We start from the raw sequence: 26853 nt of genomic DNA on the forward strand, positions 1-26853 counted from the left end.
CTACATAATTAGGTAGAATAAATTTCTACTACTCTGATAGACATTTATTTCTATTTTGAAAACTTTCTAAATTCTCTAATACTGTGTAGGAGAGTTCTACAACTCAAACGTGTGCTTCAGTAATGTCACTTTACACCAAGCTTAAACTGATTGCTTAACAAAAGAGTCCCTGTGCGTGAATAAATCAAAGTTTTAACTTTGTAAGGTGATCGTGGGAAGCATGGAATGCTTCGTGAAACCTTCTACCCCATACTAGTTATTCTGGGTTAGTAGTGACTGTCTTAGCACAGCCAGTCTTATTATTGCTGCTGAGTTTGCAAGGCCTGCAAAAGCTTAAAGGAAAATTTGAATCATCTACCTTGCTGAGAAGATTAGTTTACCAAAGACACTACTATCATTCTTAACTTACTATCACTCACAAATGTTTGAAAAATATTACGGGTAGAATTCAGAGAACAGACTAAAATAATCATTAAAGTAATACATCTTTTGCTTCCCACAGCAATGCATCTGTTTCTTCCAGAAAAAAACATTAGGCGAATGACATCAAACTGTACTACAGGGATTGGATTTGAGATCCCAACATGTAACCTTAAAGAAAAATATTTCTAAACTATGCAGAACAACAGTTGCCAGGCTGCTGGTGAGCACAGAGTTTGTATGTGGTGTTTTCACCTACAAAGTATTATCTTGGAGACAAAACATGCCTCCTGTTCCATGGTCTCTTTTCCATGAACAGAGTTGCTCCGGCCACTGGTGTATTTGGGGGCCATGATTGGAGCAAAGTACATCAAAAGAAAAACTTCCCCTTCAACTTTAACCTAGCCTTGGGAACAAAAGCCACCATTTCCTTTAAAAGAATTCCTTCTGTTTTGGCTAGACTTGGATTAGTAAAGAGCTGCATAGTCATTATCTCTGATATTCCTAAAAGCAGCTGCATTTAGCTCAAATTATGTAAAGATGCTGTAGAAATCCAGGACAAAGATGGGGGTTCAACCTCTTACTTCAAAGATTCTTTCCACCTGAGAAGGTAAATTATTAAAGGTCTTGTGTGCTCAGAGGGCACACTGCACAGAACAAGACGACATAATTCCCTGCTTTCCATAGCAGTATAGTAAATAGGAAGTTCCATACTAAACCGAGGTGGTTAGATAAAACTACCTGTAGAGACTAGCGCTCCAATACAGCTTTTCTTCCTCTATTTGCTGTGTTGTAAACAAACACACAAAACCCCTGCTACATTGGCATCAATATCAAAGTTTACAGTGAGAGGAACGGAAGACTGCCTAAGTCATCTGCTAAGAGAAGCAGATGACAGAGGAAACTACTGACACTAATCCTGCCTGAATGGGAGTGGTGGAAAGCGCACCATGGGTTCTGGATCCTGTTAGGAGCTGCTGAGCAGAGCCTACCCATCTATCAACACTGTTGGAAGGAACTAAAACAAGGACTTTCAGATCTAAAAACATGGATTCATATACAGAGTCAAGGATTTACACAGAAAAATACCAAAAATATGCAGATACCTGCGATAGCTTCATTACCAGGAACAGAACAGACACCTTTGGAGCTTGGTAGTATGATCTGATTAAGTTAGGCATGGCTCCAAGTAGCTCCACATACCCCTTTTAACAGGCATAAGGGACTAGAAATCACAGTTTTGTTAATTTATATGAACTTCCATGTGTGGTCTCACCGTTCTGATAGTCTTCATGTATTGTTCATGTATGTGACATAACTGACTTTTAAAAGACCATACAATGAAGCAGATATTGTAGTTAAAAAACTCAACATCTTATTCCATTTAAAGCATTTTATCTTCTCAAGCAACATCTTTCATCCATCAGTAACATAAATCCTCCAACACAGGAATCAAACGCCAGGTAATCACAGATACAGAAATGTGCAGAAATGTTAGCAGGAGTGAAACTGTGTAAATCACAACTACTGGCCCCTGTACATTCAGCCCAGCGCTAACTCCTTGTGGGTTCCAGATGTTGTATGAGTGTCACGGATTAAAACATAGTTAACATTGTGAATATATGACTCATAGATTACTATGCTTGACCAACTCACACAATACAAGCTAGAGGTATTGCCAGCTGGATATTGACAGAGGTGGAATTCACTGGTATTTAGGAAGGACAAGGCTACCAGACTCTCACAACGATGAAATTCTTTACTTTTAAACTTTTCTCACTCCAGAGCTTTCCCCAAATCTCTCTCTTGAACTCTATCAGCTATAAAATGTTAATCTGAATCATATTACCATTGCAAAGCTTCATGTAATGAGACAACTTGGTACACTACCAATAATTGCGTATTATCTTAGCATATTATGGACTAGCAACATGGAACAGAAAAGTGGAAGCCCAAGACACTGGCTCATGATTCTGTAGGGAATTCTGCTGCAAATTCCACAGGCAAAAACCACAGTAAGGTAGTATACCAAGCAAAACTTCCACAGAACATGGTAAGTTATCATCCACTGCTAACACAGCACAGTGCTGCATGACCTTAGAACAAGCATGTCTATGGGGAGCAATAACAAGACCATCTTTTCATGAACTCTTGCTGAGTGAAAAAATGTTCAGGCCATCATGAAAGCAAATACACCGATGCTGATGAGACTTTATTCATTCTTTGTCTGCTAGGTCTGACAACTGTAATTATAGCCTATCTATAACTATTAGGAAGTAACTCTAGTCAGAACACAAGCACTAATAATAGATAAAGTTTAGGCTTGTATAAAATTCCTATTTCTCTATGGGTTTTTAGAACAACAAGAACATTCCAGAAGCAGACAAGTTCACATTTCATGCTTCACTTAAGAATGAAGTAGCTTTTATCTTTGCACAAATTAGCATCAGAGGTGGAAATGAGTGAGAAAACAAGACCTCTATTCTTAGCCTTTGATTTGAATACGGTCTGAAGCAGTAGTTAATATGGGAGCATCAGAGGACTGAACAAACATATCTAAACGTTGCAGCTATGACTTCTGCAAATGGTGTGGAAATAGAAGCAGAAGGCCAAACAAGGATAGAGCTGAACTCTAAAACCTAAACCAAATTTCTGAGCCCTAGTAGAGCCTAGAAAAACACTGATGCCTTGCAATGAGCAAGAAGGTACAGGGCAGACCACTTTGCAGTCAGGACTTCTCAGATTAATGTGACAGATTTGTTCCCACTGAAGAAAACAAGCGTCATTCTCTAGACCTATCCACTGCTGCCTTCCAGAAATACAGTGTGTGTTTCAAAGGAAGGGAAGTAATGATTGTATTCATCTAAACTTCCAGTTGTTGCAGAGAGACATACGATCACTTCTTTAAAAGAGTGAGCATGAGAGGGCAGGAGAAATTACAGCTTGCTTTTATAAATACATGTGGGACAGAAGCAAAAGTAAGTATTTTCCAGTGTCTGCAAGAATGTTCCAAGAAAAATAACAACGCAGCCCCACTACTTAGATCTTTAAATGTCTCCAGAATCAAAGACCAGCAAGAGAACTACTGAGATAGTTAAGCACAGTTGCTGTTACAACTAACTGTATGTTTAAAAAAGAGTCAGAATTCATATATCTGTATTTTGAGTTGTAGTTAAAAAGCCCAGGCTACTACCCATTCCTCCACTCATATTTCTTCCAGTGTTAAATAAAACAAGCTATTCTGGAATCATATAAAAAAATCCATCTAGTCCAGTAGCAGATGTTTCCCCTACTGTACCTTTAGCTCTCCACCACTCTTATGTTGTGATCATCCTTGTTTCCCTTCTGTGCACACATGCTGAGAATATATTTGTGTGTATTAATTTCTAAAAAGTTAAGAAAACACTTTGCCAATGAAGGGCCAGAACACAGCATTTACGATAGCAACAGAGCATGAGTTTACACAAAATACAGTCCCTATTTTTTTCTCTTCAAAATTAACAGACATTACACTTTTGGTCAATGCTTTCTCCTCTACCTAATCCTCTTACTATCCTCACTAGCTTCACAATCTCTTTGTCAAGTAGCAATAACCATCTCAAAGTAAAACACTAAATGCACAACAACGGTTGTTTCAAAACATTCCTTCCCATTTGACATTTTATTCCACTGAAATTGAGATCAGATTTTTTTCATTTAATTCTAAATAATTCAGTAGCTGCAGCAAGGTTTATTACCTCAGTGTTCCTCCCCCTTTCCAAATGATTTATTAATGTAATCAATAACACAACACAATATTCCTGGAGGACGCCACATGTAGCTACTTTCTGTTGTGAAAATGGTTTCACTTTGACTAGAGGATTCATTTCCAACACAAGACAACCCTAACAGGCAGTTCTGGTAACAAAGCAGAGGGGCAGTGGATGACTTCCTATCTCAAAACTAATCACACTGTACTTTTATTTGAGTCATTCAAAAAGTGACACACAAAAATAACATACCCAGGCTCTCAAAGACCATATGATGCAGAGTCTCTTTATCCATAAGATGCTCAGACCTAATATAGTACAACAGGCCTCAGTAAAATCACAAGCAAAGGATTAAGTTTTTACCAGCACACTTTCACTACAAACAGTGTGTGTGGGATAGGAAAATAAAAATGCTGGAACCTGGCAGCAAGCAATGGAACTGCTGTTTCCAAGCTACGTACCAACAGTAGCTGCAAAGATATACTTTGATAACTACAGATGAAGACATCATTATCTTCAGACAAAAGAAAAATTGGTTTTGTGGCTCTTTCCCATGACTCAGAAAGATGACCTGTTCTCTCTTGGCCAGACTGATTTCCTTTATTGATTTCTTTCTGGTCACTATCCATAGCAGACTTAATGTAGCTTTACCTCTGGTTCTAAGTCCACCCAGACTTCAACGAGCTTGGCCTAGCTACAGAATTCTTGACAACTGAGATGCCTGACAACATGTTGTAAACCAGAAATTTCACTTTAGGTTCCTAAATCTGCATTCAGTCATCTACACAACGGATAGAAATATTATTTCTCACAATGACCAGTCTGTATAGTTAACTCTGAATTAAACATGACAGAAATTATGGCCACCTGTTTATTGTTCCTTTTTAACAATGTCATTTCATTATTACTTTGGCACAGCCACATATGAATTGTACCTTCAGGGATATTTGGTAAGTCCTTAAAAAAAGCACTGCAATATTTCATGGACACTAAATTTTGAAGCATCAACCAGCTTTCTGGAAAAAACAGCTTTCAGTCACGTTACTCAAAATACAAAATTTCTTAAAGTGCCAGTACCAACGAAGTCATTGAATCACAAGTACTCCCTGCCTGAGGTGTTCTGCTGGAAGAGAAAATCCTTGGGAAACCACCAGTAGCCAGTTCATGATAAACAACAATCTCAGTTGTGTCCAAGCTCTACAAACTCAAGTATTGGCATGGCTGTGGAAGAACAGCATTACAACATGTTCTCAGTCAACACAGCATCTTTCTGCATCACCTCCAGGCATTGCTCCAGAACACTCCTGGATTTTACAACTTGCACCTTTGCACAGTATGAAGATCAGAGGGGTCAATGACCCAGCTTTTTCCTTCCCTTCTTCCTCCTCTTGTTACAGGTCCCAACTGGTCCCCAGTGCTCTAGGTGTCACGTATTCTGAACGGATTAAAGGTGCATACTTCCTTGTTTTCCTAAAATCACCCAAGCTTTGTGAGGGATGAACTTCCCAGATAGGAAGGTACCACAAATGCAGGACCTGATTGTGGAAGAGCAAACAGAGTTGGGGTGGGAGTGAAGTTACTGTCCTGAAATAGTGTAGTGTTATTCACCAGATCAGCTCATTTTGCCAAATTACAGCAGAAGAGCAAGAGCATCATTACTGATTCAGGAAGCCAAAAGGCTGCTTTGTAATGAAATGATCTTCAGGCCTCAAGGAAGCATTTTCCCTGCCCTAAATACCTATTTATAATCTTGCTTACAGAAAAATACAAGCTCTACTGCGCAATAAATAAGACGCCTGCTATAATTGCTCTGAACCTTAGGGGTCTGGACTTCTGTCATGCTGTGTAAAGGCAATCAAGTGCTTGTCCCACTTTGGGAAAGCTAGCTGGAAGATCATACCTGGTATTGATAAAATCATTAAATCACATGAAATCATTAATCAATATGTTTTACTATGTTACAACTTTTGATAAAATACGTTTAGATAAAACAACTCTTTAATTGAACTTACCATATCACCTCTTGATGGGCTGAGGCACAACAGATGATTTCTTTGGGATGGAAGGGTTCTTAAACAGTCATTTATGAAATAATTCGAAGGTACATGGACAAGCTAGGTGATTTCAGGGACAACATGTAAGCCAGGTGAAAATGGCTAACTCTTCAAATGCACATGTGACAACCTACACAGAGCCTATTTCTAGCACAATTGCTACCTTCAGGTTGCAGGAAGGGTTAAAGCTTTCAGAAAGGCTCAGTAGAGCAAAATCAGGAATTGACTGCATTCTCTGCCCATATATTTAAAACACTTAGGTGGTTTTCTTATTGAGTGTTAGAAGCTGCAAGCCTGGGAAAATTCAGTATTAACTATCACGAGAAACCAAACATATATGTCTTGCCCTCCTTCAGAACTAGACAGCTGAACTCAACATTCTAACCAGATATCATCACAAACATAGAAATTGCAATTAAGCTCTTTGCAGTAATGTTCAAATTCCTCTGATTCTCTTATTATCCTTTTTATAGTGGAGTCTATGGTAACTTGAAACAAAGTGCCAAACATAGTCCTAGTAATAATTAATTGAAACCCACTATCATAGTTACAAAGTGGCTCTGAGAAAAATGATTCTACTTACTGAATACTATAGTTCTGGTTCTAAGTCACTTTTCTTGCTCTATTGCAAGACTGAATGATGCTTGAACTTTTACTATACATATGCAACACTTAGGGTGATCACTACTTAGGCTGTTCATTTGCTGCAAACAATCACTTTTTGGAGCCTGCACAGGTTGGTGAACATTTAAGCACAAACATAACCATAAGCATGACAATATTTCTCTAAACCGTGATTCGAGTCTTGCACAGTGTTCATCTAGAAAAGGAAAGCTCAGTTTAGCTTAGGACACATTTTTGATAAGTCAAATAACATATAATAAAAATTAGGAATTGAAGTAATTAATTATTTTTTTCTGCTGTAACACCACATTTCATACTTTTGACCCAGCTTCTGCAAACTAAAACAATTGCCTGCAATATTAATTTGAAAAATATATTTTTTATCTTTAGGTTTTCAAATGTAAAACACTAGGGGAGATACAGTTAGACTGGAGAATCACGAGGGCACAGCATAGCGTATTTTGGGAAGGGTGGGTTTTGGTGTCCTTTAAGAGATGGCTATACTGAACGTAATTCAGGCACAGCTAATAAGAGACTTGACTTGTAAACAAAGAAGCAATGTTTGTGGTAAAACAAGGCATGGATGTGTTTAATTATTTCAAGAGGTACTTAAAAACTTCACTACTAATGACCTTGACTTCACACCAACAACTGGTCTGCATTAGTTAAGAAAAAAAGCATGTTCAGACAAGGGTAAAGAGCAAAACTGTAGATATCAGCTGTTTTCACTGTGGGCTTGTACTTGACAACAGTGCACATGCCCCATGAGGAAGCTCCTTTTCTCAGACCACCCGTCTCACTGTGCTGGCACAGCCGCTCCCGCAGCCCCACGCATGCAGTGACACCATACGGCAGTTCAGCTCCCCATTCGGGCCATCAGACACCCCAGTGTGCAGGCACAGTGCAAAGTCAGGCCCACGGGCACTAACAGTGTCCTAGGGCCACTTCAACTCGATCTGCTTTCAAACAAAAAGTACTTGCATAACCTGTGCCAGCACAGAAACCAACAATTCATTTCCTTCTATGAAGAGTAATCAGTTTCAGTGCTTTGAACTTGGTCACCGAAACTGACACATCGTTAGCCAAGTAAGTTGAAAAGAAATCTTGCAACAGCATTTTAAAAGATGAAGTAGGAAAGTCCGGAACAAAACGCTCCCACTTGAATAGCTGAAAACCACTGAAATTTCCTCAAATTACGTTTTTATCTTTACTTGCTTTTGGAAAGTCCGAAAGTTGGTTACCTCTCACACATCTTATTCCATACAGTATTACAATACAAACTGAGCTAGTAATCTGAGTATTACAACTACAGAGATAAAGCACTGGTCTTAGGGGACACAGAGTACAATATTTCATTTGTTAATAGAGTTAGTTTCTTTTATACTTCTTTGAAAATGTGTAAGAAAACAAAACAAAAACTGCACTGTACCACTATATGAAAGCAAAAATATTTTCACATCCACAGCCATACTCTGCGCAGCAAGCACCATTCAATAGCAGCATTGCTCTTACTAACCCCCACATACATGAGGACATTTCAACAGCTTTACTGTCCAGCAGCAATGTAAGAACAATCGCCAGAACTCCAGAGGGGTTGAGAACATACCCCGGTAGTCGGACATTCCTTCACACTCTTGCTACACCACGTATTTCTGTTTTAACAATGAGCCTTCAAAACTGTTTTAGCTTAATAAAAGTATCACATTATTTATATTGATATTTCTTAAAACATATTTCATTTTTAGTTCAAGTAACGCACAAATCTTTTCTAAATCTTTTTTTAAACATCTGGTACATGGACAAAAACAGACATGCTTTCTGCATACCATTAGTTTCTGCAAATTTCTGAATATCAGCCAGAGTTTTTAGTTCTTTCCTTGGGCAAGCTGATACACACAAAGCAATAGACTTGATCCTCTGATGTACTAGATCAATGTTGCATGGATCCAAGAAGAACACATACCTAGGGAAGGAAAAAAAGGTAAATTATTTCCAATTTAATTAGCAATTATACTTCATAAAATAAATTTTGTTTCAAAGTAAAGGATTCAGCCAAGACTAATCTCCAGTTAACCTTCAGTAATCACAGGAAATTGATATTATCATAACTATGCGGGTCAAAAGAATTCATGTAACTCAACATATGCACCATAAATATGTAGATATTTATATACTTCTGGATCACATAGAAAGGATGCTTAACTCTATCAAATTCAAGTCCATTCAAATTGTGCTGTTCATAAAAACAGCAGCACTTCTACCATGCCTCTTCACAGATAAGAGTCTAAACTTTAACAAATAAAGCTTCAACCTTAAACTTGACTTCAAGATTTCCAACTTTTTAAAAAAAAATCCCAACAAACCCCATTAGGTTATACTCATGTTGCAAAAAGTGCAAAGTCCATGGCGACTTTAATGAATACATATAATGCCAGTAATTAAGAAAACTTTTAGCTTGACTTTCCACATCAGTGGTTCATATGATTGAACAGATTACTTTAGCATTTATTTTGAAATAAAAATTGTTCAGATATTTCAGGTAGAACTATTTAATGTCTGAGTGCAGTATTTTAAGGAGATTCTATCTGCTAACTTTCCATGATAAGTCATGTAGAAACCTGGTGCAGGAAGTACATATTATAGCTTCATAGCTAACATCTTCTCCTGGCTATACACATTTCATCTCAAATGCTAACCCTACAGCACTGTCTACTCATGGTATAATAGAAATTCAAAATCTTTTCCTATTCTGAAGTTAAACAATTGTTTCAAATTCTTAAAATTCGAATGATATACTATGCATTAAAATACTCTTCATATTATGCAATATCATCATATGAAAACACCACCAAACTGCCATATAAAATGCCATTTCTATTTCTGCAGTTCTCACGATGGGAATTCGTTCTGTAATCAATAAAAGTCCCTTCTGCTCCTAGAAAGCATTTAGGTCCTGCTTGAACTCTTTCAGTCTATAAACCAATTGCTGTCTACCCTTCCCTCATAAAAAGACTGTTCTATTATCCAGTCTCAGTATACAAGAATTATTAGTACTTGGTACAATCTTACCTCCTGGAAGTCTATCAAAACTCATGTAATCTATATCAATATCAACTGTAATGTGGTAACAGACTACTTGTATTCTTAAAACATTTTTTTTCCTTGTCCACACCTCTATGAAAATTATGTAGTACTATTTCTGAGGTTTTTTGGGGTTTTTTTGTTGTTGTTGTTGTTTTTTTGGGTTTTTTTCGTTTTTTGTTGTTGTTGTTGTTTGGTTGGTTGGTTTTTTGTTTTGTTTTGTTTTTTTACTTAATATATACTACACGTCAGGATTCCTAGTTCATGAAAGCCTAAGCAGCAAGCGCAAACATTAAAACTGTCCCAAAGATACAGCCAAGTAACTGCATGTGAGCAATAAGCCACTAATTTCACAGTATTCCTTTATTTCAAAGAAAATATTTTGAGTTTCTACCAAGACCTACAATACTTGTATTAACTGGCTACTCCTGTTATAGCTTCCCCCTCATGACAGCAATTTCCTACAGTTGCTATTCCATACTGTAAGGCCATGTGGAAGGAGAGTATCTACTCCTTTGAGGGTATCTGGTCAAAAGAGTCACAAACAAGAACCTGCAGAGTCAAACCTGACTAACAGATGGTAAGGGAGGTTGTGATGGGAACAAACCTGGTCAGATGCACTAATGGCTAAGGATATGTGGAATGTAAGAATTCTTTCTTTCAGTAAGACTATCTAGCTAAGCACCTTGCCACCTTGACAAGGAAAAGGAGGGAGACACTCAGACATAAAACGTGACCAATTTGTGTTAACGCACACAATAACCAGAAACAAATCCAGTCAATCACAATAACTGAAGGGCTATCAAGAAACTGCAGGCAGGTACTTTGCAACTGAAAAGGATGCAAACCCCAAGGTGCAGGATGCAAGGAGGTGAGTGGGACTGTGCCAGCTGCCTAAGGGAATGTGCATGGGAGAGCATCTGGAGAGAAACAAAGATGGGGGACAGACAGAAAGAGTTGTAAAAGGGGGTGGGTTGCATGTAACCTGATGTTGGTCACTAGTGTGACTGAGCTCAGCACATGATCACTGCAGTCTGTCCCATCCTTTTACTAAATCCTCTCTTAACTCTGCATAATTCCAGTCTCTATCCCACGTGCACAGATACTGCCAGTGCTGCAAGCACTAAGTACCAGCTACTCAGGCACAGCGTGATGGATTTGGTGACAGTAACTGGAGTCAGATGAGGAGACTGGGTGTCCCAGGCCTGTGGTGTGAGCTACGAAAGTGAGTGGGATTCCCGTGGGGCAGGGAAGGCTCTTGGCCACCAGCCACTGGGGTAGGAGAAACATGCGTCTCAAAAAAAACCAGCTACAGAGGTGAAGGGCTCAGCGTAGGTGGTTGCAGCAGGACTGTGGGTCACAGTCCATGTGGTGTTGGCTGTTGGCAGGGGCTGAGCACCTGTACCTTCCCCAAAGAGGTGTATGCATGTGTAACTCACCAGCAAACTCCAGGTTGTACCAGCTGGTGAGTAGGAGGCCCTAGGTCCAGGCAGAGGTGTCAGGTGGGCAGAGGGACTGTGCTGGTAAAATCCAGTCCACTTCTACAGTGATTTAAACTCAAGGACCAAGCTATAATTTTAGTGATCAGAGGAAATTAGAGTATTTTGCAAAATAAACACTACAATTTTAACTCAAGTCTGGAAATTTAGAAACACAATGCAACTATAGTGCCATATGCAGTTTTGACAAAAATGTGCTGTGTTAGCATACCCTTAAACAGACACAGGTAATTCAAACACTGCATTGTATGGTTCAGAGACAGTTCTGACAGCAATAAAGCAGCTGCAAAGCAAACTCAAAGCAATCAAATCTGTGGCTTCAATCCATGGTCAAGAAAGAGAGCAGTAAGATTTTTTTTTTATTATTTGATGTCTTTCAATCTTCCCTTTAAAAGAGAAAACAACTTAGCAGTAGTAGATGTTTCTCCGCGTGCTGGTGACTTCTGTCTCACATAGGAGACTACTACAGTATTAATTGTTATATTCCAATAAGGTGTCCGAGTTTCTCCACCCTCACACAAACTTAGACACCATTTTTTCCCGAAGGTCAGATAAGTTTAAAATCATAATTTTAAAATTTGTAGTTTCTCACGACACAAGGATTACAATATTATACTGAATATACCTGATTTTAGAAAGTGCTAAAATATTTATATAAAAAGTAGGAAAATAATGCTGCCTAAGTTTTAAGTCCTTCAACCCTCCTGGCAGTTGTGATTAGATTAAGAAATTACTATTTTGACAGAATAAATCTGTAAAAAGTTTCAGGCTATTGTATTTAACTCACATTCTTCTGGTAATACACCAATTACCTAGTCACATTAAATCTTTAAGTCAGATATTTAGAAATCTTTAGTATAACAACTCAGAATAAGCAGATCTTAGGAAAGGATCCTTTCAAACTAATTCATGTAAACTATGGATTTTCTGTTAGTCTAAAAGTAAAATGTGAAGTAAAAGGCTATCATACTCAGAAATTCTTTGAAGTAATCAACAATGAAAGAAACATTTTTATTTGTCAATTAACACCACTGTTTTAAGGTTAGACTAAATAATTTATTCTTAAAGTCACTCAAGTTGTACAGACGCACTCTAAGCACTGGTTGGCAGACAAACCTCAACAGACATTCATGGGTTTTCAAACTGTCAGTCCAGAATTGTTACTCAGCTGCAGTAGTACTGCAGTATGATGTTCTTCTGCATGACAGATATGAAACACCTGTGCTGATTCTGACCTGTAAGTATGTGCTTTAACATGACACTGCTCAATAAGAGCTGTGTGCTGCTTAAAATTCTGTGCTTTTCTCCACAAGCCACTTAAATATATTCTGCTTACAGTTGAAATTTTGAAGTCTCATTTTAATGTGTCATCTTCTCCTAAGCTCAATGGCAGAAAGTAAGCATACAACATCAAAAGTAAACCATTTCTATACAGTTATCAAAGGCTCGGTATCAAATCTGAGAATACGTGTCATGCCTAATACCCTAACAAACAACATTCTTCAGTGGCCTGATATAATCTCCTACATGAAGCGGAAGCTAGGAATGTGAAATTCCTCAATGACTTAGCTGTACTCATATTGCACATTTGTCAACACACACTCTCGTCAAGTACTGTTGTTGGTTATTACAAAAGATTCGGGTTCTACAGGTGAGAAGAGTGAAGAAGGACAAGCAGGAATGAGTTAGCAGATCTCTTTTCCCATTTAACTGAAAACCACTCTCAAAGGAAGAATGGCTCTACCTTTCCTGTTTTACAGAATGAAGCAAGTGAATCACATACTTACTTATTGTGTGTGAGGTCCAGACCACTGTTCACTATTCCTTCCACCTTGATATTTTTCTGTCCACAAATATTTCCATAACTGTCATATCCCGAAAGCAGTCTTGCAGCTGCTCCTGTAGCTATTGAAAAGCCACAAATAAAACCCTGGAGTAGAAAAAAAAAACCCACAGTTTAGTAATACTCTGTTTGACAGCAGGCAAAAATCAGTTAATTCATTTGTTTCTAAGCAGAGGTTCTTTAAAAAAATCTTCCAGATTGAAAAAGGTAAGACAAGGAAGATCCACGGAGAACTGTTGTGCAATTATAGAACTGAATGCAAGCCGAAAGAGGATTCAGACATCTAACATTGCATGTTATTCAAGCATAGTTAATCTTGTAGGTGGTTTTTTGAGAGTCATACTGTCAGCAAGTGGTGCATGAAGCAGAAGGCAGGCCAAGCAAAGGCAGTGAAGGAGAGCTACAGGCAGAGCTGGAGTTGTCAAGGGTTAGTATGCATCTTAGAGGATTACAGACAGTCCAGATTTTGCTTGCCTTAAGATTTTTTTTTCTTTTCAAATTATGTGCTTTCAAAGATGAGCTAAAACGAAGAGGTCTATGTGACACAAGTTCCTTTCAAGGAAATCCTCTAAAGCAAATCACCAGGTCAAGGTCATTACGGTTCCAAATCCTGGGTTCAAATGCGGGAAACAGACAGAAAGCAAGAGAATACAAAATGGCTCAGACAGAGTGATATGGAAAATACTCTATGTCAGGCAGGTCTTGCTGTGAACTTTCAGAGATATTTCACTAGCAAAACCAAGATCAAGCTGTTAACTATGAGAACAGGAGGTTGGCACAGAAGCAACACCACTGACAGGGAGAAGTGAACCATCAGCTCACTCTGCTACCATCAATGAACCGTTTTTACAGATGAGGCAAGTTAAGACTTGAAAACAGGAAGGAGAGGAAACAGCTGAGGCAAATGCATGGAGCAACAGATGGCAGTGACAGGATCAGATGAGATGATGACAACAGGTAACAAAGTCAGCATGGAACAGTTAAAATGTGGGTGGTTTGAAAGTTCTGAAGATACAGGAGAGTGACCTTCTCTGATGGACAGGCTATCACTACAGATAAATTCCAGACAGTAAGCTGGTCAGTATCTTTCTCTTCCCAATGCACTAATGCACTTATAGACTTAATGCTCAAAGTGAAAACAAGGACAAAGTGAGCAAAAGGCTGTCATAAATAATAATTAAAGCTGATTTTCAGCATTCAATTTCAATTTCTTGGATCCCTTAGTATTCTGTAAAGGACATATTAGCATGCATTTTACATACAACAGAACTCAGGTTTTTAGCTGGTTCAATTTGTTTTTTCCTACGCACAAGGTAAGGGAAATCCTGCAATTCCTCCCCCATCTAAGCTAATTTACAACAGTGTGGGAATGCCCTCCTGACCCATCATGGTACCTGACCCTTCAAGTGAAGTCCCCTAGAACAGTAACTAACAGGGAATACCCAATCAGATAATTCCTCTGTATATCATATTGTTTAGACTGGAAAATCTGGAACACTTACCCACAGCAGACTAATTTATAATTGGTGGAACAGGTAGCTATAGATTGAGTAACCAAAGAACATCAACAAAAGCAGGAAAAAAAACAACCACAAAAAAGAACTGCTTGCTTCAGCAAGTACTCTGCTTTTTACAATTTTAAGATATTCACATTACAGTGAGAATATAATTAATGCTTTACAAAAAACATTATCACCTTTCCGTTTGAGGCACAGTGAACAACAAACACTTTGAGGAAAGAGAAATATTTTTTTCAATGGAATAATTCCAAAGACTAGAGACCAAAGGACAACAGAAAAGAAAGCTAACAGTACCCAAGTCCCAAACTCCTAAGGGCTACTGACTGCAACACAGAAGTACAAAACAGTGACAGACGTTCTCTGTTTAGGAGGAAAAGCATACACAGGTCTATGAAACAATAAAACATGAAAAGAAGTGTATTTTTAATTTTCACTAATCTACAGCTCTTCAAGTTTTGAGTTTTGTTTTATCTTTTTTAATACACATTAAAGTGCACGGGGTTGTCAGGCTGCCTTGAGAAAGGTTATCATTTCATCACACAGGACAAAGCTGGGGTAACTTGGAAAGAAAGATCTTACCATTAGTAATATGGTTGTTCACAGGTGCTTTTACTAAGCATCCAAGAAAACAACAACAAAAAACAAACACAAACCCAAACAAATAAACCAAAACAAAAAAACCTCACAACACTAAACAACCACAATACCAAAAACCAGTCAACTGTTTGATATTCAGAATCTTTGTTTCTCAGCAAAAAGTTTACTGTGATTCACAGAACCACTGACCAGACCGAAAGCTACCATTTCTGGCACATCCGCGGCCCCATAAGGAACATGAGTCACCTGATACCTCACCATGATGAAAATCACTTACAAATGGAACTGGAGTGTCCTGGGAAGAGGAGCCAGAACAAGAACTGGCACAAACGATAGATTATGGATGCCCATAGGCCTCTGATCGGTACATACTACGCATTTCTGTTCTACAGCTGATGGTTCACATGCCAGTATACCCTGACCTTATCCAATGACTAGGTTACTGAAGGGTTTTAAAACTTCTTTCTAATGAATCCAAACACTTCATCTATATAACAACCACAGAATAGTTTGAGTTTTACTCACCATTCCTATGCAGAAGAGGATGAATAAGAGCAGCCATGGTACATCTGTGCAGCTGTGGTCCTCCAGAGGCTTCCACTCTCGCTTGGAGCTCTTGTGCGAGAAAAGAGAGATAAGGTTAACAACACTTTTTCAATTGTCTTCTGCTCATAATAGAAAAAAGCAGAAAATTATTCTCCGGGGCAGTGACATACAGCAGGAGTTATCTTTAAACTACAATATTGGTGAAGCAGCTTAGTCAAAAATAGTAGTAAGGACTGTGGTTTATGAAAGAACACTTTCAAAGAAGTGCCTTCACTGTAAGCCAGATTGACAAAGAATTATTTATCCAGGAAGCATGAAGGTAAACCAGGAATTTACAGGTATTACTCCACAAAAATGGTTGTTTTCACTAATTTTTTAAGTAACAGAAAAGAGAAGCTAATGGCATGGAATCAACAACATCTGCCATTGCTGTCTTCCACAGTTTCCTTCCAGTAATCCACTTTCCAAGAAGGATTAAAGGTTAAACTTTTCAAAAGCTCTCAAGTTTTAAAACACTATTGTCAGGTTTAACAAGTACAAGGCACATAGAAAGACTGTAATAAATTGCTGTCAATTAACAGTTCTCCACCTGCCCATAGGCAGCTGAGCTGATTCTGTGACCTCAGCAAAGAAATCCCTAGTAAGTAATTCCCAAGTGCCAGAATGAAAGTTGTGTATTTAAAGGCTGAAATACTCAATGATGAAGGCTCTATTGCAAAGTGTAAAGAGGCAGTTTTAAGCAACTAAAATAGTTGCTGCTCATGAGGTAAAATTTCTCAAGAGTGCATACAGTGCTAAGATAATTAAAGTCTGTTGAAAACAGTGGTTTTGCTATCTAGGCAAACTGCTTTTAAGAAAAAAATTACTTTAAGAAAAGCATGAGCATTGGCTGTAGCTAAAAACTAACCACTGTATCAGATTTTATTATAACAAAAATACTGATTATAGCTAATTTTGAAAGGACATAGTTACACAGACAAGCTTTTCAATTAGTTCTCAAATACTAACTATTCACGTACGTCTACTAAGACTCAAAAAATGCACACGTTTTCATATGTGAGGAAGAAAAGGAGATTGATACAGGAAGAACACCTCCCTTCAGAGAGCAAATGGGTTAACCTATTCAAATTTGGAATTTCTTTTTCATCGCAAGACTCTGAAGCGTCTTCAACACTTTGTTGACAAGGTAGCAAATGTCAGTACGGTGTTAAAACAGAATGGTTGGATGAAATGTCAACAGCTTTTAATCTCCAGTATCTATTTTTGCAGATTTTTTTAACCACAAAAAGCTACAGCATGTAACTCATGTGATACTACCAAGATTTTTTTTTTTTGTATTAATGACTGTGGTTTTTTGCTAATTCACAAAGCAACCTTTTCAAATATTGCCATTAGAAAACTACAAACTGAGTGCAATATAAATGAAATCCTGCATGCATCATGCTTCAAAAAGCACTTTTTTTTAAAGTAGTCTGGTTTTGCATTAGGGAATCCCATGCTACTTCTGCAACCTTTTATTAAGGAAGTTCCACTTGCAGATAATTCTAACTGTGCAAATTCACTCAGAGTTCTCAAACTTCTTTTTATTTTCCTCAATTATCAGTAGTGAGAGGTGCTAAAAGGTCATATTATGCACCTTGCTACATTCATTTAACAAAATTGTCTTCTCATCTTGGTGGTTCATACTTAAAACTAATACACTACTCAAACTTAACATTTACAACAAGATTGTGACATTTATATTGTTATAATTACCATAATCATAATTGCTTAAAATACGTAAAGCTTCATGCTTCCTATTCCTAAATCCACTCCAAGAACTCTGAATTCTGAAGAGATTTACCTTTACTTACAAACAGCAGAGATAAATACCAGCTATAGCTGCACTTCAAGAGTAAGCTGCCCTTGACAAAAGAGGGAGCAGTAAAATGCACCACATGATGTGGTTTGTTTGTTTTGTTGGGGTTTTTTTTATCCTCTCTGAACCATCTGCAAAGAAAATCTTTTAATAGGATTTTTTAAAGCCACTGGACATCCTCTGGAATAGCTCTGGCAAAGATTTAGGTTGTCTGACTAGTCACAGTTACCACAAGTGATCAATTTTATTTTCTAAGTGGACTGCAATTTATTTGTCAAAAATAAACTTGAAATGACACGGTGTAGCACATAGTTAAAAGGTTACACAGAGGAATTCATTCTGTGACAATAGGCTATACTGTGCTCCAAAACATAATTTAAAAAAATGAAGACAGTATTTTGAACAAAAAGTACCGTTGGAGGCCACTGAAAAGGCACTAGATAGTTACCAACCTTCAATTTAACCACCAGCCATACTAACATGGTATGAAATTATACATCTTTAAACCAACACCCCTCTCCAGTAGCCTATCCAATCTTTCTCCTCTCCAGATCTTGCTACAACCCAAGCTAGCTGCCATTATCCATCTGCTGTTTTCTTCTCAGTTGATTCCTTGTATTTTGGATTCCAACAAAATCTTCTTCCCTAGCTTCACAGCCCTTCATCGTCATCTTTGATGTTGGTGTCTATGTCTCTCCAGTGACTGCTCCTGATTAGATATTACGTAGACTGTGATATTCATCCTTGGGCAACACAAATTGCTAATCGATGGTCAACATAAGGTCTAAAAAGTATTGTTTTTTCTGCAGGCTGGAAACAATGCTTTGTCTCTGCTGTAGCTGAAATACCATAAAATTTTAGCAAACATGCTTTGTCTGCAATTCTAAATCAGCACTTCTACTTATTTCAGCCTTTCCTTCAGACAGATTACAAGCGTTCAGTATCTGCTGATACAAAAAAGATACATAACTTAGTGGGGAAAACAAACCAACAAAAATTTATTTTATTCATGTTAAGGTTTCTCTTAAAACAGAGCTTTCATAACTTTTGGTATGCTCTCTATGGATAATGCCGTTAAGAAAGCATAGGACTTCCCAGGTACTGTTATGACAGCACAGAGAATCAGAAGCACTAACAAATACAGAACTGTTGAGGGCAGCATATTTTTACAATTATGTCTTAATCCCACACCTAGAAAGCCAGATATCTAAAGCTAGGCTTTCTCTTACAGAATAGAAGTATGAAGAATGCCAGCACATTAGCTGTTGGCTTTTCTAGTTTAATTCATAGCTGCATGGTCTCAAGCAATGCAAAAAAAACCAAACCAAACCAAACAAACAAAAAAAAAACCAGACTATATTCTTGGTATTCATTGCATCAAATCACCTCAGGACAAACACCGAAACCTGCCCCTCCAGATTATTTTCTCCCTGCCACTTCCAAAATATACCTTTGCCACACCAAATAGGAGATCTGAATTTACATCTCTTCTGCATACTGTAATATACTTCCTTACAGGTATCAGCCTAGCACAAAATTGATGGTTACCACTTTCACAGTTGTAGCAGCTGTACTGGACGCTAACATACAAGCACTCACCTGCCGAAACCAGAGTGCAACATACACATGAGAACACAAAAAAGTGTAAAAGTATTGCGTATCAGCAGGAGACTACAGATGCAAAAAGTTGCAGAATTTTTTTCAAACACAAAGTGTCTCATGCAATGTACAATTTGGGAGTGATGTGACAGAAGCAATAAGCCAAGTAAAGAACATCTGCAGTATTATATATATGGATAATCAAGCTCTGGATAAGTAGCAAAAAAATGAGTTCTATCAGGATAAAGATGGAATTTGCCATCAACAGAGGATGTTGCAACATCGTAAGAAAGGCAGCAGAAATAAATCCTAAAATCCTATAGATATCATATATTCCAAGAAGAAAATGAAGCTACTGCTGAGACAGACTGGCTGAATTAAGGACAACACAGTGAATAACTGGCCTAAGCAACATCCATTGGATGAAAAGGAGACCCAGAGAGAGGTTAGACTCTAGACCTTACTTCATCTATTGAGTTTACACTAGCAACTGGAGAGTATAGGACTATTTTGATTTCCATATGAACACACATGTTGTAAGAATACAGTCATGGATACATCCAGGTAGTTCAGGACAACAAATAAAACCAAACCAGAACAAGCAAATACAACCCTCACATTTTTCAGCCCAAAACAGGTCTCAGAAGAGACCCAGGATAAAGAATGTCCCATCAAAATCCTACGGAAAGATCCACTAGTCATAAGGAAGAGCAGTCTTGCGAACTGCTAACCTATCCCCAGGACTATCAAACACCATGTTAAGAAAGCCAATAGAAGACAAAATTTTAAAGCAATGTCCTCAGCCAGCAAAGCCAAACTGAGTTAAACTCAATGAGATACCAGTTACATGAGCTATGCCATTCTGGCTCAAGAAAAGGCTTCCAAGTGCATGTGCTCTGAACTCCCGGAAGGTCCACATCCAGGACAAATTGTTTATTACCCCTACTTGTCAGTAATGCTAGAAATAGTGACCCAATTTCCATAGTGATCCAATATTCTTCTATTTCAGCATTCGGTTTAAATCAGTTCCACTGCAAGCTGAAAATAACAGAAAATAATACAAAAAAGTTGAAATAGTTTTTAAACAGAGATGTACACAGATCATTTTGACATGTCCTCTTAGAAAGTGATAAATTCTGTTGTTTTAGTTTCCTTTCTTCTTTCAGCCTGCTCCTAATACAAGATGAGGAAGCTGCAAAGCATTCAGTTTTCTATTCACAGGCATTGAGAATGTGCCAGTTTTTTAATACTTAATATGAGACATGGCATTTTGACTCACCCATTGGGACAGTCAGTCCCAGATTTACAAAGTTTTTCCAGATCCTAGCACACTGAGGCACTTCAGCATTTGTCTCACTCCCTCCTTATCAGCTCATATCATGCTTTAAGGATATCACTTTTCAAAGCACTTAAAATTTCTCAAACTTCTGAGTTACAGTAATGCCAAACACAGACCTAGTGTGTGGAAACTTCACCGCTGCTTTCACCACTTACATTCATTCATTATTTGACCTTTCCTCAAAGACTGAGTAAATTAACAAAATACTTTCCCCTAACCAATACACACTGATTTTTTTTAAACACTTCTAGCCCTGAGTCTCCCTTTTACATTACATCCACCAACCCAGTTTTTAACATCTCAGTCACAACAGCAACTGCACAGACCTTACAAATATTTCCTCCTTAAGATAATTTACAAAATTCAAGTTGCATCTTCCTTTCTCAGAACTATTGCTTCAGTATGTCAATTACAGCCATTGGTATGCATGAATATCTGAATTCCCATTTGTTCCTCAAGATGTTGTTTATGACTATTCTTTTTAGAGGGACATAGGTTTATTTTCTTTTTAAGCACAGAACCCAGCTAAAAAAATAAATGGATAATTCTAAAAGCCATAGACTCATAGACCTAGTTAAGATTGATTTCCTTTAGACTTTCTGCACATTACAATCAGATCCTCTGATACCTACCAACAGGAAAGTTCTGATCATAGTTCTTCATGTAGTGGAAACAATTCCTGATTTTTTTTTCCTTCTCATTTAGGTTTTCTGATATTTAAAAGTAACTCAGCTTTTGTTACAGTCCCTTTGTCTGCAGCAATGGTTTGACCTCAATCTTTCATTAAGCTCACAGGAACATAATTGAATCTTTGAATCAATTAGAACTGCTGAATTAGCTATCACTGACAAGTTCGCTAAGTTGGATCAATGATTTTTAAAAGTTATTGGGGAGAACAAGTACTTTCCTGAAGGAATGAAATGTGTGCCAAAGGGTGAGGTTTTTTTAAACATAAAAAAGCAAATCGATGACATGCACTGAAAACTGCAACAACTGCAGCCGGCATCAGTCAACAGAAAGGGCCCAATTCGTCTCCAAAACAACACCTGACCACACGTCACACAACCAACGCTTCACAAGCTGAACAAATTGGGCTACAGAGTTTTGCCTCATCTGTCATATTCATGTGACCTCTCGTCAACCAACTACCACTTCTTCAAACATTTCAATTATCATCTCTGCTCTGACAGTTTCTGTAAACAGAATATTCTGTCATCTGTATTTCATGAGAAACTATATTCTGCCCTTGAAAAGGATGTTCTAAACTTATTCCCGCTTTTGTTGTTTCTAGTCAGGAGCATACACAGAGCAACATAACCATACACGTCTCCAACACTTCAAAAACCCGAGCTGCTCTGCAAATCCCAACTGCTCAGCACACAGTGCTGGGTCAGCCCCGCAGCACCAGGGCACGCTCACCCATCCTGCTCCTCTCTGTACACTGGGCTTCCTGCAGGGCTTCCAGCCCAATTCACGCCCCGTTCCTCTTCATGTACTCGCCACTGGCCTAAAGCTCTGGAAGAAGAGTCACATCAGTGAACAACGTGCGGTTGAGCTCTGAGACACAGAGCGGCCTGGGGCACCCACGGGACCCTGGCACCCTTACAAGAGTCACCACTCCTCACGCCCTACGGCACAGGCAAGGCCTTCAGCGGTTCCCTCCCTGTGGCAAACACAATGCCTGACCCCTGCCAGTGCCTGCCTTCTCCACAAGAACCTGCAGGCCAGCCCGGTCCGGACAGGCCCTCCCGGGGCAGGGCCAGGGCAACTACAGCCCCAGGGGCCCGGACCAGCCCCTCTGTAAGAGCTATTTTCAGGGAAACATTAGAAACATTTTTGCACCAAAAATGTTTCCATAATCAGCAGGATACAGAAAATGTTTTCCAAGGCTTTGTCGAATCCCAGAGCATGGATTATTCACTACAGGAATAAACAAACTTCCTTCTCGTTGGCAAAACTGTGTTGATTGTAATGGTTCCTATTTTGATCAATAAAGATGTTTCCGCCTACTTATACTGATTTAAAATTCACAGTCTGAAATTGCAATTACTTTTGCACCAACCTAATACTTTTAAAAATCCTGAGGGTTATTATTACTGATGTGGCAGTTTAAGATAATTTGTTATAAAACCCCATTCTATGAACCACATTCATCTAACTACATCACCTTTCAATTCTCCGTTGTTCTACTACCTTGATGTAGAACATCTGTAGCTCAGCACAGGAGAGTAAATAGAAATGACTGCTGTTTGTATATGTAAATCAACCAATTTGGAAATTACTTTGTAGCCATCTATCTACATAGGAGACAGAATCAGCTATGTAAATGGTCATTAGGAAATGCTGAAAATGTTTCAAGAACTGTCTTTTTTTGGAAGTGTGGGCTATTTCAATAGCATGTGAAGTTGTAGTTTCAAACTCATATTATGTACCTTTACAACATAAAGAACACTCCCAATCACATGCCAGCCTTTTCCATGAAACATACTGTGTACGAAAAAGAGGACGCATAATTTACTTACTTACCAAAATGTTTCCAACACAGGAATGTAATTCTCCATTTCATCAGAGAGAATGGCATGTTCCTGTCCATGGCAGTTTCTACACTATTCACCAGATTAAGAGAAGAAATAGCAGCAACTATATGTTGTCCTAAAGAAACTTCTTCCACAGATCTTCACTCCAGAGCCTAATGAGGAAATGAGTCTATTACTCTGACTTTTGGATAACACCGATGCTAAAAACACCCAAAAAACCTAAGCTCCCCCAAAAAACACTCATTTCCCCACACAAATACACTTCCGAGAATAAAAGGAGCAACTGAAGTAAGCCAGCTCTCTGTATAAAATCTTCATGTGGTGAATGCACTCTGTTTAAGTGTCCAAAACAAAGTTCTGAAGCGTTAAAATTATCTTCAGTTCATGACTTCATAAACTCTCTTATAGAAAACCTTTAGTTTACTGCACCATGAAGCCTAAGAACAGTGCACGAAGTTGCCCTAGTTAAAATGTTCACCATTACCTACAGAGTCCTGTACATGTCCTACTGGTGTTCGTATGAAGCACCAAGTAGTAGCTTACTGTGGTTTATCACGAATTCAGATGACTCTTTCAGGTTCACAATACAACTGACTTATACAGCAAATTATTGATATACCTTTTTTCCTAGAAGAAGAACAGATACCAGCAAAACCAGACTGTAACTTTACTGAACTATACCAGCACCCTGGAAGAAGGAACTAACTGTATCAATATCTCCATTAACACATTAAAAAAAAATATTAGTCTAGATGTGTCCCGGATCTGTCTCTGGGGAAGACCAGCACTGTTCCTACCCCAAAGAGCCTGCCAGCTACAGCATTCTTGTGGGAGGCAGACGCTTGAATTCCCCCAGACTTAGAATCAAAGCTATGCCTCCCGCTTCCAGGGGTTAGTGAGTTTGTCACTGTAATACTAATTCAGCCACAGCTGGCAGTTGTCTCGAGAAAGGAAAATAATACACACTGCTCACTGGAAGTGCCCTCCATGATGACACAGTTCCTCTGAAAAACAAGCCCAAATGCCTTTGGGCAATTCCAAACGGGACTGGATTACACAGAACATGCAAATCATAGTGGTGTCTACCACCAGTTTTGTGGAATTTCTGCTTCAATTGAATTCCAAAACTTTATTTTTCAAATTACTGCAAAATAGATATTAGTCATGCTTTTGGATTTTACTGAGAGCCATGTGCCAGTACTTTAAATAAAAGCCCCCACATCCTTGTTTGCCTAATAATTTCACATCACCACATGTTCTCCAACGCTTTGTCCACTGAAAAGATCCATCTGTTCTTTATGCATACAAATCTGCTAGGAAAGTATTTTGATGGTGTAATACCTCTTTGAAGTTATCAACCAAAGGGTAACGAATTTATACTCTCCTTCTCTTCAGAGACTAAGCATACCACCAATTCACTGTGTCCACAGCTTCTACTTCACTAATGTTCTCATACTCTGCACAGAATATTCATGAGTTTTCAAGATAATGTAAACAAAAGTGAGAGCACATAAGGCAGCACTTATACCATTATTGATGGTGAAATATGAAAATGTTTACCTGTCCTGGTTTTATTAAAAACAAGTTTCTCTTTTAGTGAATTTCCATGTTAGCTAAAGTCTTCTAACTAACTACAGTTTTCTGAAAAGCTAGATACATGTTTTGGTAGACAGAGCAATGGAATGCAAGGTGCTTTGGTAATGATGCATCTCGTGAGAAGTGCAAGCAGGAGGTGAATTGAAACTGACCAACTAAGTATTCCATGCCATTCACATGATATTTCATATAAAAGTGCGAGACCATGAGGATCTCATCTCTTTTCCTTATGGCCGACATTAAGAGAGGACCTTGAGAGTTGTCGCTGCAAACTGAGGCCTACTGACAGACTGAATCCAGTTCCAGTTGGCTGTAGAGTCCAGTCCAGGACTTCCGGGTGCTGGCGCTACATATGCTGGAGCAGTTGCCAGGATTTTCAAGATTGGTTTTGTATATTCTGTATTATTTTCAATATTTTTATTACTAGCATCAGTAAAACATTTTTAATTTTTCCAACTCTCTTCTCTCGGTCCTTCTTCCCCTACCAATTGCCTGTCCTTAGTGGGAAGGGGTGAGAGGGAGGGGCTACAGGGGGAGAGGTAGGCAGTGGGTGTTAACAATACATCTGCCACCATTACCTCGACATTACCCTGAAAATTCACATGTGGAGACTTCACTTACAAATATGATATATGCTGTATTGTATATCATCTTCCACTCATCTTTTCAGTCAACTCATATTAAACATTGCTTCCAACATCCCTTGGTTACATGCTTCCACCTCAGTCTACAACTTAAATATTTATCTTGAAATATAACACAGCTGATTAAATAACAAGCTGACATGATCAGCACACCTGCTGAGGTTTTGAAGTTTAGAGATATGGCCATCTGCAGACAAAAGCCCTGTTTTTGACCCTCAAAGTATTGAGGTATCGATTCTTCATTACACATTAAGTACCTATTTGAAAGCAGCAATAAATAAGGACACTTTATAAATATCACAGTACTGTTTTTCAGGGGATTAAAATAATTATTTCAATGCATGTTTAGTACTTCCATGGTTCATATTAATTAATAAAAAGCAGTCATTAAGAAAAAAAACCATGCACACACAAAAATGAAAAAACAAACAAAACCAAACACACAGCAAAAAAACCCCAGTTCACTTTTGAAAATATTTTGCACATACCAAGTTACTTAATCACATTGAATTTTCTACTTTGTACATCAACCTGTCTAACAGATTCTCAGATTTTATTCTTACTACAAGAGTACAGGTCCCAAATTACAAAACATTTTCAAACTTTGGGCTAGTAAAACATTGTCCAACTACAATATATACTTAGCTTCCAAATGTGTTAGCTTTATCACAACATGACATTAACATAAGAAAAACAAAACAACAAAAAACCAACACCACAGCAGAACTCCCCAGATAGCAGTCTCTATGTAAGATGGACATTACACAGAAAATGCTGCCCCTGTTCTTTGCACTCTCTTCTTGTATGATGAGTAATTTTTTTCTAAAAGAATTTTTTCAGCCTTTTAAAGTACCTAAAGCCAGAATTCAAGACCAAAACCATCATGACTCTTAAGAGCTCATGGCCTGCACAGTACTGCTGTGAAAAACGATGTTGCCACTTACTACAGACATTCATAGCAGTTTGCTAAGTATTCCTCAAAAAAGCATCCTACATTCAAATCATAAAATCATGTATTTGTGTATTGCATTGCCAATCCTTGCAGAAGAACTTCTACCTTTAAAAGGCCAAGGCCTACTGGTGGAGGGTTCTGCGAGGTTAGAGGCTCGTATTTGCACATTTCAACACAAACATGGTCCTCATGGCACTACATTGAATGCTATGAGCTAGCGGTTGCATACTTTGGCCATGTGCTATGTGTGAAAGCCAGAAGACAGATCTATGTTGGAAATTGAGAAGCCAATAGTCATGTTCAGTCATCTGCACAATAAAAACTTATCAGAACGTTTTTCTCCAAAGTTCAGGAAGACTTTTAAGCTTACATTTTTGGGGCGAAAGGGGACAAAG

General features: G+C 38.3%; 1 protein-coding gene across 6 annotated transcripts in view; it reads right to left on the reverse strand.

Annotated features, from left to right (window-relative positions):
- The window catches only part of SLC44A1 (solute carrier family 44 member 1), a 68545-nt gene that overhangs the window by 32186 nt on the left and 9506 nt on the right, over positions 1 to 26853 (reverse strand). For 5 of the 6 annotated variants that reach the window (XM_071801990.1, XM_065860371.2, XM_071801992.1 and 2 more), the window contains 3 exons: positions 15913 to 16002; positions 13215 to 13357; positions 8674 to 8810 (listed from right to left, as the gene is read on the reverse strand). In XM_071801990.1, coding sequence (XP_071658091.1) covers positions 8674 to 8810; positions 13215 to 13357; positions 15913 to 16002 — 370 coding nt within the window. Of the gene's footprint in view, positions 1 to 8673; positions 8811 to 13214; positions 13358 to 15912; positions 16003 to 23255; positions 23403 to 26853 lie in introns of those variants that run through there. The other variant, XM_071801991.1, reaches the window with a different exon arrangement.

This window comes from Patagioenas fasciata, chromosome Z, assembly GCF_037038585.1.
Source record: "Patagioenas fasciata isolate bPatFas1 chromosome Z, bPatFas1.hap1, whole genome shotgun sequence".
NCBI lineage: Eukaryota > Metazoa > Chordata > Aves > Columbiformes > Columbidae > Patagioenas > Patagioenas fasciata.